At 32.3% G+C, this 13,617-nt stretch overlaps 1 protein-coding gene across 2 annotated transcripts; it reads right to left on the bottom strand.

Annotated features, from left to right (window-relative positions):
- Positions 1-2,451: 2,451 nt before the first annotated feature.
- LOC106397071 (proton pump-interactor 2) lies at positions 2,452-5,570 on the bottom strand. 2 transcript variants are annotated; one of them, XM_013837620.3, is made up of 8 exons: positions 5,330-5,570; positions 4,635-5,004; positions 4,411-4,557; positions 4,180-4,320; positions 3,890-4,084; positions 3,711-3,809; positions 3,123-3,629; positions 2,452-3,038 (listed from the first exon to the last, which is right to left on the bottom strand). In XM_013837620.3, the coding sequence occupies exons 2-8, from the start codon at positions 4,962-4,964 to the stop codon at positions 2,748-2,750; spliced, it is 1,710 nt and encodes a 569-aa protein (XP_013693074.2). In that variant the 5' UTR covers positions 4,965-5,004; positions 5,330-5,570; the 3' UTR covers positions 2,452-2,747. The 2 variants fall into 2 exon arrangements, with proteins under 2 accessions (XP_013693074.2, XP_048612979.1); XM_048757022.1 differs by lacking the exon at positions 5,330-5,570 and having other exon boundaries at positions 4,635-5,107.
- Between the last annotated feature and the right edge of the window lie 8,047 nt (positions 5,571-13,617).

The raw sequence follows: 13,617 nt of genomic DNA, 5'->3' as shown, positions 1-13,617 counted from the left end.
GAAAAGTAACTTGGAGAAAAATGTGATGTATTTTGGTTTTAGTAGGAGGATGGTGTTGATTCCGTGACCAGATTTCTCCACGGTTAAGATTTTCTTCAAAACAAAAATTCTGCGATTATTTAAACCACACATGCTTCCATCAGAGAAGACTAACGATATCTTCTGACTAAAGACAATATTAATTAACCAATATATTTGATATGTTATGCCACAGTTATATGTTTGTTTTGTCTTTCTACAAAGACTCTAAGAGATTATTTGAGAAACATTAGCCATATAAAATATCTTCTGCGGTTAAGAAATTCAATTAAAAGTCGTCATTACACAATATATATTTATTTTCATGAGCTTATGTACCATTTAAAAAAATCATATTGATCAAGATGACAACTAATCTATTCTATTAAAATAGAAATCACCTCAATTTATGTGTAATTTTTATGTTGGATATATCCTAGAAAGTCATATTTCATTTATTCTCTAATTATATCATTATTATGAGTTACTAGAACACTCCATATATTCGTACAATTTCGGTTTGGTTAACCAACATAGATTTTATTCATCGTTATTGAAGTACAATCTGTCTCATGAAATGTGCTTAACCTGTAAAAGTCTGTAATACACAACCATCGAACCGAACATTTTTAAAATATTCATCCGGTTTGGTCTAAACATTTAATAAACAAAACCTAATCATCTTTTACCCGGTTTGGTCTGACCCTCCGTCGTGCTCTTGGTCCTGCTCTGCTCCTCCGCCGTGACGGACTCTCCTCTCTCACCGCGAAATCACCAAGACAAGATTCCATCGTCATTGAGTCGAAGCCATCCACCACGGGATTTCTCGTCCAGGCCTTCTCAACTGTCCTTCATGCTCTCAGCCATCACCATCGTCGGAATCAGCCTCAGATTCGGCGAAGAGAAAGCATCGTTCTCTCCAATGGTGGATTTGAGAATATTTTCCATTTGGCCCTTGAACGTTTGGATAATTTCAAACTGGCCCCAGACTTTCGATTTTACAGAAACAACCTCCTGAATTAAACCCCATACTTTTAATGTTCCAATTTGGCCCTCCGTGTATTTGCAGAATGTTGCGTTGGCTTTTGCTTCTTTTCAGTTTAGCCCCAAAGTCTTAAAGTGTATAGATTGACCCTCGATTTTCGCCCAAAACTACTTAAATGTGCAATCCAAACCTTGTGATATGCAAATGAACACTTTGCAATATACAAACCTATTGTGCAATCTAATGAGATCAAAATGAATTAAAATGAGATGCTAAAAATCTATAAAAGCATGATATGAGTTTGATATATGTATTATTATTTGTAATTCTATTGTTACACTAAAATAGAGAAAGATAGCTAGAGATTAAAGTGAATCTATGTAACCATTTAAGTGAATCTATGTAACCATTTAGGTGAATAACTGTAATCGTTTAATTTTTAATGATGAATCATTGCAATATATGGTGATAAACCGTTGTAATTTTTGTAATTGTAGCATTTAATGATAAACAATTGCAACTTTTGATACTAACCCTTGCAACAATTAGCTCATCCTCAGAATATTTGACAGTTAACCATTGCGAAGCTTAGTAAAGAGTTATAGTAAATGACAAACCAGAAATTACAACAATCAAAAATAGATTAGAAAAGAGAGAGATATTATTCAAATATCACTAAAGATATTTGAGAAATACATATGAACAGGAAAATTTCATTAGTTTTGGATAGGTAGTAAAAATGTGTAAACAAGTGTGTTTTCATTTTCAAAATTGTATAGATTCTTAAGAAATTGTCTTTTCGTTAAATCATACCTAATTTTATGTACTTTCTTAAAATTATTTAAAAGTATTATGGTGATTTTATTTATTAGTTAATTTATTTATTTTAAATTTATATATTTACAAAATATATTAATAGTTATGTTTTGAGGTCTCATGTTATTTCTCTTTGGTCGGTTAAAGCTAAACTTTAGTTAAGTACAAAATAATTGATGTAAACAACTTTTTATCGTATTGGATTTACTTGTTATCAAGTGGTAATCGAAATAAAAGGAACACCGATGTTTGTATATTTGCCTCGAAGGCTCGACAATATTTCCAATGTTACAAAAATAAAATAAGTAAAGGTCTCCAATACACCTCATGATTCGCTCGTCCTTTTCTTTTGCCTATTAGTCTAACTTAATTTTGAAGTGTCCAACTAAAGATTTACCACCTCACCATATAACACTTGCCTCTTGGCCTCTTGGGGGTTAGGTTGTTTGTTGATAAAAGGATCCCTTCAAAGCAAATAGATATTGGTTTCTGCCTTTTCAAAATTTTGATCATTTATCTATACTTTTGAAAGTTTGGAATATATTTGATTCGAAGACTTGATTTAGCTTTTGCTGACAGATGTTAAATTGAGTTTTGCTGAGATTGTTTACTGTTTATCCGGGATGTAATAGTGAGACTATAAAGTGGATTCAGTCCACAACCATTCATTTAAAAGACAGCTGGAGGTCTCCATGGACTCTCACATGCTCCTACTGAAAATTATGTTGTTGTTTTTTTTCTTTCAGATAGCTCTCTAAACAAACAGAAACATATTTAACTAACATCCAAGGTTATGAAGAACTCCAAAGAACTATAAGATATATTTGGAAGTCCTGAATCAGCTTCTCCTTCACTGACTATACCTCTCTTTCTCCAATTAGGTAAAGTCAAAAAACCTTTTTTTTACCGTCTCTTTCCTTCCTCATTTTCACCGTAATAGTAAAAACACAAGGAAGAGCACTAGAGCAAGTGCAGCAGAGGAGAGTCCCCAAACCCAATACCTCTGAGCCTTTCTACGGTTTAGGATAGCTTTAGGAAGAGCTTCGGTTCCTCTTGCACGGTGTTTGTACCTGAAACTCCTCTTTGGAAACATTGATCTCTGCTTCTCTTTCCCTGAGACTGCTATAGTACTCACCTTTTCAAGCTCATTGATTGCTTCTTGTGATTTGAGAAGAGAAGAGTTTGATGCAGCTTTCTTCTTCGCCTTCTTCTCACACTCCTGAAAAACAAAATAAATAATTTAGAAACAGACCAATGAATAAGAAAGTGATAATGACACAAAGAGCATTAGTAAGTAACTTGCCTTGAGTTTCTTTTCAGCTTCCTTTTGAGCTCTTATAGCAGCTTTAGCAGTTGCTTTCTCTTGTAGCTTCCTCTTCCTTTCCATAGCTAACTGAGCTTTCTCTAGCTGCTCTTCTCGTTTCTTCTCCTTCAATGTTTCTTCATCAACCTCTCCTTTTTTCGGATTTTCATACACCGGGAACTCCAAGTCTATAACATCACTCTCCTCAGCACTTGACCTGTTGAAATCCATCGCCTTCTTCCTCACTTCTTTCTTTTGCTTTTCAGTGATTACATTCCCATCTTGAGACGAGTTTGAGCTGGAGTCTTCTCTGTTCATCTTGTGAACCGCCATACCTTCCTTTCTAGTCTTAAGCAGCTTCTCCCGAACAGCCTGAGCTTCACTTTCAGGATCTCTAATCCTCCCATCTCGGCTCAGCTGTCTTTCACAGAGTGAATGCGAGATTCTTTTCACGTAGTCCTCTCTATAAGCCTTGTCATTGTTCCAACGAGCCATGAACCTATCAACCTATTAAAAAGATAGGCTCAGGATTAGATTCTTTAAAATCTCAATCAATCCTGCAATTAGACTGGACGAGAACAAACAAACCTCAGAGCTAGAGTACACTTCAAGGTCTCTAACGTTTCCAGAAGCAGCCAGTTCTTTGGCTCTCTTCATAACAGCAATGCTGTGGTAAAACGCAGCGTTCTAACAACCAGAAAAACCAAAATGTTATTAGATCTTTGAGATCGATAAGCAAAACTAACAGAGAGACAAAAGAACCTTACCCCTTTGTCTCGCTGTATCCTCAGCATCTTAATCTTTTCATATGATTTGTCTCTCTGCTCAAGTATGTATGACATTTCTGCATCAAGAACCATGACCTTGTTCTGAATCTGTCCTATTTTGTCACTCAACTGCTGATTGTTCCATGCAATAGCTTCAAGCTCCTTCTTTAGTTCATTCATTTCCACAGCCATTAACTGAATGTTCCAGTCAAACAAAAAAGAAACCACACATCATTACAATATATATATAGTAAAAGCCCTTAAAGTTCATTAGCTTCAGTAGAGCCTACCTTGAGACTGTGTATGGAAGCTTCTTTCTGCGCAAGAGAGTCATCACTTAGAGTCATCCCACCAGGCTTCTCGGTCTCTTGAAGCATCCAATCTTCTTCCTTCACACTTCCATGTTCAACCACGTAATGTGCTGTGAAGATCTGCATCCACAAAATGAAACAATCGGCCACTTTAAAACCTTCACTATACAAGAAATGGGTTTAGAAAGAAAAAAAAATAGTTTGCATTACAAGATGGTCAAGTTCATCACTGCTAGAGCACCGTAGACCTTCCTGCAGAGAATCAAACTCCATCTTCTTATCTTCCAAAACCACTTTACGTCCTTGCGATCTAGCAACCAAACTCTCCATTTGAGCATACAAAGACGACAACTCAGCCTACCAACGACAACCCAAAAAAAAAAATCAAAACTTGGAAACAGTAATCATCACACAAAACAAAAAAAGGCTTTTACCCTTTGGCATTTCTGAGCACTGTAGACATCAATTCTCCGTTTATTCCAGTGATAAATCTCTGAATCAGCTTTACTGATTTTGGATTTGATGTCGAGATCATCGTAAGCCGGTTGCTTGACGAAGTAGAAAGAGAAAAGCTTGGTTTCACGCCATCCCGGTGAACTATCGCCGGAGAAAATAGTCCCGTCTTCTTCGGTGGTTACAGTCGATTCGCCGCAGTTTGAGCCGCCGCCGCCGGATTGGTCGCTTCCGATGAGTATTAGGTCGTTCATCTCCGGGGGAGGAGGAACCACCTCGAAGCCATCACAGTATATAATTTGCGCACCCATTTGTTTTTGTTCCTTAGAAGACGAGAACAGAGGAGCATCACTATAAGAAGAAGTGGTGACATTGTCAATTAAACGTAAACTCATGTCAAGACAAAAACTTTTTAAAAAGATCTGTCAGATAAATTGAATACAAGGTCAGCAAATAAAGAGGATTTAAAAACATGCGAGAATCTGATAAAGAACAAAAAGGATGTGAATCACCAATCAACAACAGAGATATATCCTCTAAATCAGATTTCGACAAAATTATTATTGAGCTCGGATATTTTTTTTTTAAAACGTAGAATTGAGGAAAAAATATTTAAGACTATTTAAGAAAAATTCAATCTTTTACACTTTAACGGAAAAAGGTTTTGGGGATTTACCTTAGAAAATGAAACGAGTGTAAAACAGATTCTCCGGAAAATCTCAGGGTTTTGGCTGAAGAGGAAAAAAAAAGATCGAGTTTTTAGGGAGAGAAGAGACAACCCTCCTTCTGTTTCTTTTGTCTGTCGTCAATGGAGAGAGAGAAGAAGATCAGACAGGTATCTCTTTTCGCTATTTCTTTCAAAACTCTATCTTAATACTTTTTTTTAAATAAAGATTTTCTTGGTCATTCTATTAATCTCATTTTAATAAGGAAATGTCGATAGATTCTCTTATATTAACATTATTTGTTTTTATTTTTTTGTATTTTTAACCAATTTTGTAAAACGTTTAATGTTTTAGACCTTTTCATATTTCTTTTATAAAGTTTTTTTTTATGATTAACAATGTTTTTTTTTTGCTAACAAGATTAACAATGGTATGATGACAAAAAAACAAAGTTATTGAATAAAACACGCCTAGTTATTATCACTATTATTAATTTACTAAAGTTATTTGTTCTCGACCGGCAGTTTAGTAATGTTAATGACAAGAAGAAAAGAGAGAGAGAGGTTTGACAAAAAAAAAAAGAGAGAGAGAGAGAGAGAAGAATCTGTCCCAATAGAGGTTAGGATTTTGGATAGTCGAAGTCAACTTTTATTAAATAAGTTGACGATTGACTAGTTTATATGGCATTAATTGTTTTCAAGTCCCTTTATATTGCATGTATGCAATAAGAATTTGGCAAGAAAAAAAGAAAGAAAGTTGATTTTTATATTAATATAAAATTTGTTCCTTCTGTTTCACACATTATTAAATTGAAGATTTTATTTATGTTTTTATAAAAGGTGTCCTGCTATATTTTAAATACAAAATTTTAATTACATTTTTTACCTTTTACTTTTCTATTTTTTAGTTAGTTAGAGAAATATATATAGTGCATAAATAAAGAGTAAAACTGTCCTTTTAAATAATTTTTCAATATGTGTGAAAATCTCAGATAACATTCTTTACGGAGCAGTATTTATTTTATTTAGAAAATAATTTACCTACACTAATAACTTATGGATTATAAATCTAAATACTAACAAAGCATGGCTACAAAATATAACAGGACACCTTTTATAAAAGCATAAATAAAATCTTTACACTAATAATGTGTGAAACCGAAGGAAATTTTTTTATATTAATAAAAAGTCAACTTTCTTTGCTTGACATAAATAAGATGGTCTTATATTCAATGTTTTCTGACTCACTACATTAACGTGATTGGATTTATTCACGTCTCCTAAAATCCATTCAAGTAAAGAACATTAACCGGTCAGTATGAGGAGGGTTGCTTGCCTTATCGCATACCAAAACCAGTAATGTTTTCAATGCTTATAGTTGAATAGGCATACCAAAACCAGCAATGTTTTCAATGCTTATAGTTGAATTCAAAAATTCATATTGAAATTGTAAGTAATGTTGATAAATCAATCTCGTGGTCCTTATTCTATTGATGGGATGCATAGGCAAAGTCAATCCCATTTGCTATATTAATTACAGTATTTAATAATATTTGGATTAAGGACGAAACAAAAAGAGTTTTAAGCCTTTAATTATGTGGTCTTTACTCATCGGTTACAATCTTTTTTAGTGGACAATTATACATACGTTACGTAAAGAAGTTAAGTAACGCTATAAAACGAAACATGTCGGACTAGTATTATAACCCATTAAAACTCTCCAATAATCACAATTTTTTAACTAAAGATGAATAATCATAAATTTTAAATATATCCTTTAAAATGAAGAATTCATGTTTAGAATAAGATTATCTCTATATATTAATCTTATGCTCATCTCATAAGACGAACAAGGACGAGATCAACACAATTGCCTTATAACTGCGCGTTTTCACGTCCATGTACTTTGAATTCGCTTTTTTACAAGCTGATACAAACGACAACAACTGTAGACATTTGTATATAAGTGTCTCTCTGAGCTGCGTCATCTTTTCATTTGGAGAAATAAGCGGATCCTATCTTACACATAGTTTTTCTTTCCCCGAACCCACATCAAACTCTTATCATCTTCATTCCAACAAAACAAACATCCTCCATCTCTTTTGCATGGAAACAAATAGGGATTGAGACAAGCCAAGTAATTGCCATTTTTGATATATTTGGTAATTGGTTTGGCTTATTCGAGTAATATCAATCTGGATTTACAATTTCAAATACTTGCTAAAAATGATGTACTTGTAAATTACTTACTCCGTCTTATTACTACTCTCTACTTGTGAACTACGTGCAACTATAAAAAGTATTTACTAATTATTTCTAATTTATTTGATAATTATTAATTTATTTTAGCTATTTAAATTTTGCATATGAATTTTAGAAAACCTTAGTTAGTTAGAATTCCAAAATAAAATTGTTTCTTTTTTTATAAATAGTATTTTTTTACTTCTTATATGTTTTAAATCAATATGAGATAACATTAAAAGGAAACAATAAAATGTTTTCATCCATATCCTGTATATAAAGTAAAAAAACTTTAAATATTTTTATAAATATATCATTTTTTAGAAAGTATGAATATACCAATTTTAGTTTATTTCACGTATAAACAAATTATTCTACTATAGTTTAGAATTTTTTTTGTTCAAAAGAATAAATTGATAACAAACCACGAACAACAAGCCAACTTGATCAGAAATACATAAGCCAACAAAAACAACACAACCGTCTTTCCGGAACCACAAACTGACAGGGATTGAAATCTTTTTGGAGCCATAAACGAAAAAACATGCACTTTCCGGAAACTAATCGACTCATAATATATATTTTAGATTTCATTTATTAGATTATATAATAACTTGACCAAAAATACATAAGCCAACCAAAACAATGCAACCGTCTTTCCGGAGCCACAAACTGACAGGGATCGAAATCGTTTTGGAGCAATAAATAAAAAAAACATGCACTTTCCGGAAACTAACCGATTTATAATATCTATTTTAGATTTCATTTATTAGATTATATAATAACTTGATCGGAAATACATAAGCCAACAAAAACAACACAACCGTCTTTCCGGAGCCACAAACTGACAGGGATCAAAAAAATATTGGAGCCATAAACGAAAAACACGCACTTTTCGGAAACTAACTGATTCATAATATCTATTTTAGATTTTATTTATTAGATTATATAATAACTTGTTCGGAAATACATAAGCCAACAAAAACAACATAACCATCTTTCCGAAGCCACAAACTGAGAGGGATCGAAATCTTTTTGGAGCCATAAACAAAAAAAAACACGCACTTTCCGGAAACTAATCGATTCATAATATCTATTTTAGATTTCATTTATTAAATTATATAATAACTTGATCGGAAATACATAAGCCAACAAAAACAACACAACCGTCTTTCCGGAGCCACAAACTGACAGGGATCAAAAAAAATTTGGAGCCATAAACGAAAAACACGCACTTTTCGGAAACTAACTGATTCATAATATCTATTTTAGATTTCATTTATTAGATTATATAATAACTTGATCGGAAATACATAAGCCAACAAAAACAACATAACCATCTTTCCGAAGCCACAAACTGAGAGGGATCGAAATCTTTTTGGAGCCATAAACAAAAAAAAAACACGTACTTTCCGGAAACTAATCGATTCATAATATCTATTTTAGATTTCATTTATTAAATTATATAATAACTTGATCGGAAATACATAAGCCAACAAAAACAACACAACCGTCTTTCCGGAGCCACAAACTGACAGGGATCAAAATATTTTTGGAACCATAAACGAAAAAAACACGCACTTTCCGGAAACTAACCGATTCATAATATCTATTTCATATTTAATTTATTAGATTATATAATAACTTGATTGGAAATACATAAGTCAACAAAAAACAACACAACCGTCTTTCCGGAGCCACAAACTGACAGGGATCAAAATATTTTTGGAGCCATAAACGAAAAAAACACGCACTTTCTGGAAACTAACAGATTCATAATATCTATTTTAGATTTCATTTATTAGATTATATAATTTTTTTTATTAGATTATATAATAACTTGATCGGAAATACATAAGCCAACAAAAACAACACAACCATCTTTTCGGAGCTACAAGCTGAGAGGGATCAAAATCTTTTTGGAGCCATAAACGAAAAAAAACACGCTTTTTCCGGAAACTAACCGATTCATAATATCTATTTTAGATTTCATTTTTATCAATATTTAAGACTAAATATGTGCTTTTATTTACTAATAAAAAATTACTTTCTAGTGGACGAACCAGCTCAAACTATTCAGGATCCGATTGTTTGCAACTGTGATGGCTTTGACTTTACAAATATTTTTTTTACAAACTTTAGGCATTAAAAACTGACTGTGACTTTAGAAAACACCTAAAACCATAGCTTGTTGTTTTTAAAAACCTTTTACGTCACAACTTTTACGCAACAATTTATGTGAAGAGTAAATTCAGTCATCGTGGCTTTGAGAAGTTTTAGGAATGCTTTAAAGACTTTAGAAATTCTAAGGTTTGATTGATAATTATTTAACTTTAAAGACTTTGGATTTAATTTAAAGTCTCAACCTCTCTAGACTATGGAAACTTCTTAGTCTAGTGGTTAAGGTTTAAATGCTTGTACACCCATGTCTGGGGTTCAAAGCTTATCGAAAGTTTCAGAGTACTATATGTAGAGCCGTTCGTTGTGGTCGTCTGTTGCTGCGGAGAGAACTTGTCTGCCGAGGATGTCGTAAATGAAGAACTGTCAGTCGATCTGTTTTAGAGAAAACTTCATCGTGGAATAATTTTCCGTGTAGTGATTTCATCGATATAGCATATGTTGCAGGCAGGGGTGGACCTCTCGAAAGAATGTGGGGAATGTGGGGTCAGTTGACACCAGTAAACGTATATAAATTTGATTTGTAAACCTTGTTCATTAGTTATCAACAACAAATTGGTGTGTAACTGCACCACTGATATAACACTCGGGTTCAATTCCCCCAATAGCCCCTATATCTACTTTTTACATTTATATTATATATTTTGACCCCGTTAAATTTTAATGTCGAGTCTATCACTGGTTACAGGTAATTGATCATTATCTATCTATATATATTAAGTAGACTTTGTTCTCTTCATATGACATGTGGAAAAAAGGTTTGTTGACATGTGTCATGTTTTTTCTTTTTGTATTTTAGATCATTTTTCTTTTAGATTATTACAATTTGTCTCATCACTTTCTAATTGTGCACTACCGAATCCTTCTTACATTAATGTTTATATATTTTGATTGATTTAGAAATCCATATAGTATTTATAAATCCAAGTAAAATATCTGAATTTTTAATTTTCTCTGATTAGTATTTACAAATCCGGAGGTTTTCCCTCGGATTTGTGTCTTTGTATTTTTAACAAATAAATCCATGTAAATCCATTCAAATCCATTATGAAATCAAATCTATTAGTAAATCCGTATGATTGAATAACACTTGATTTGAATTAGAATTTATGAATCATTAAACCAATAACACATGATTTCAATACATATTTTAAAATCATAGAACCAATAAAACTAAATTTAGTTTGGATTTTCAAATCTATCAAAATACACCAACCAATAACCCCTACTAAGTATCATTATAATTTGAGAATCTATTTTATTGGTCACTAAAATTTAAAAATAAGTAAAATAATATAAATATATTTTAAATATTTAATTTATTCACAACTAAAATAGCATAAACTTTCATCATTTTATTATTTTGACTATTTTCTATTATTTCTTTTACAAATTATATATTTATCTTACTATTAAAGTTATAAAATAACCAAACTAAAAATAAGAAACTAGTGCACAACACAAAATTTAAACCTAAAACCTCCATTATTCATGTAAAACAAAATGACATAGTAACATTAATTCAATAGAGGTCTAGAGCTGAAAGGAGATCAAGAGCGAAGACTAACTTACCTCATTGTACCATAAAGTGTCTTGGCAAGAACAAGTAAAAATAAAAAAAAGGATAGAAAGATAAAATCTGAAACGAAGCAATCCTCCGAACAAAAATAAGCGCGATCAAGCACCAACGCAAAGAACCAAGAAAGCGGACCAGAGGAAGAATAATAATCGGAAGGCCAAAGTCACCAAGAAGCAGGAAGATACATGCCTAAAGTACTAGAAGCACAACCACTAGAATAAAGGTAAGAAACTAAACAAGAACATGCAAAGCGCCCATGCAAGTGAAGAAACACAAAGCTCTGAATAGAAGAGACCAAAGTTCCAAGAGACTAACTCCGCACACCTATACCAAAGGAAACATGGGAAGAAGAGAAACAACCTGAGGGAGAGATAATAGAAACCAACCACCGCAAAATCAGAGAATAAGCTTGAGACCAGAAATAGCCTTCAAAGCCCACATAGCATACACGAACGAAAACAATATCCAAACCTGGATGGTAAGCATGGTGAAAAGGAGAGCTAAAAGAGATGTGAGCAGCGATGAAAGCTGCAACGAGATGAGAAAATAGAGAGGGAAAGGGAGACAAAACAAAATGAGCAAACTATGAAGCTGTCCTCGAGCTATGAAAGAGAGCATAGAAGTCAGATCCCCAAAAACTAGATCTTGAAAACCAAGACGAGCAAGGACTATTGACGGTAAGCCAACGACGAGGAAGACAACATCAAATACGACTAAAATCTGATCCAACCCAAGGAGATGCAGTTCCTAACGTCAGCTGAAATCTAAGGAAGAAGAGGAGCAACCAATATTGATTGGAAAAACCTGCAACGTTGTGAGAAACAACCACACAACTGAGAACTCATAAAGTCAATTTAAAAAAAAAATCCGTATAATCTCACCGACGAAGAAGGCGAGGAAGAACAAGAGCATGATGTGAGTCTTTTTCCGGTGATGGTGAAAAGCACCACACACTAGAAAGGTAAACGAAAAACAGAGATGGTGACGGCTCAAGGCCAAAATATGTGGAGAGGAAAAACATCTTAAAAGTTATAATGTTCAAAAATAAAATACAATTTTGACGTTGAAACCATTAATCTTAAAATCGACAAATGCATAAATGCAAAGTTATTGAAATTCAATATGCTTTTACATTATGTGCTTAATTCACTACTAACAAGTACTATGCACACAACAATACATTACTGGAAAAAAACATAAAATATATTAACCTATCACCTACTACTACATAACACACTAAAAACACTAAATAATGCTTTTAACAAATAAAAACGACCACAAAATTACAATATCCAAAATGTTAATAACAGTAAAATAAAATAATTGTGGACTATATAATCCTTTTCGCACTAGCTATTATTATATGAAGTTTGATAATATATTTTATTGTTCACTAAAATTCAAGATGAATAAAGAAATAAATAAAATAATAGAAATATATTTTAAATATTTAATTTATTCACAACTAATGATAAGTTAAATTTTTATTATTTTATTATTTTTATTATTTTCTATTATTTTATTTACAAATTAAATATTTATTGATAGTGTACTATGCTACCTTTAATAAAGATGACAAAATAACACACATAAAAATAAAATAAAAACACTTTTCAAGAAAAAAAATTATCAACAATTCCGTGCGTACACCACTTCCTATATAATAGAATCAGAGATTATAATGTGTTACTAGTGTTAAAAAATGTCCCGTCAGGTTTACAAAAAGAAACCCCCGTAAAATATGGATTGAAAATAAAGGCTCGATTGATTTGAACCGATGGGCCTTAGTTCACATTGAGATGTATAATAGATTCTAAGTTACTAGAAGCCCATTGCGACTTAACGATGATCTCGTGACCACTCCACGCGCCTGTCGATCTTAGTTAAGCGCGTTACTTGTTACCACGTAATCGGCGCAACAAACATACATTAACTTAAAGTCGCATTCCAATGCCAAAAAAAAAATTATTCAGCTATATTCACATGTGTAAGCAAAAACTTCTGGAGACTCTTGCTATGGTCCCTACTTAAAAAGCAACTATTCTTGGGTTTACAATTTTTTTAAAAAATTACACTAATTTATTTAAATTGTCTAACATTGGTAAATATTTAATGAAAAATTCAACTTCTAAGGCAAAAAACTTTATCAGACTAAGTGAAAATAATTGCGTTACATATGTAAATGGGCAGATCTAAAAAAATAGCACATTTCTAAGTTTATGTCACAAAAATAATTTTCAAAAACTAAAATGACCAAAATAACATTTAATCTTTTATAATAAAAACTTTTTTAGCGCTTCTC

This window comes from Brassica napus, chromosome C5, assembly GCF_020379485.1.
Source record: "Brassica napus cultivar Da-Ae chromosome C5, Da-Ae, whole genome shotgun sequence".
NCBI classification, from domain to species: domain Eukaryota; kingdom Viridiplantae; phylum Streptophyta; class Magnoliopsida; order Brassicales; family Brassicaceae; genus Brassica; species Brassica napus.
Note: the sequence above shows the minus strand (reverse complement) of the source record. Positions and strands in the feature narration are given on the sequence as shown.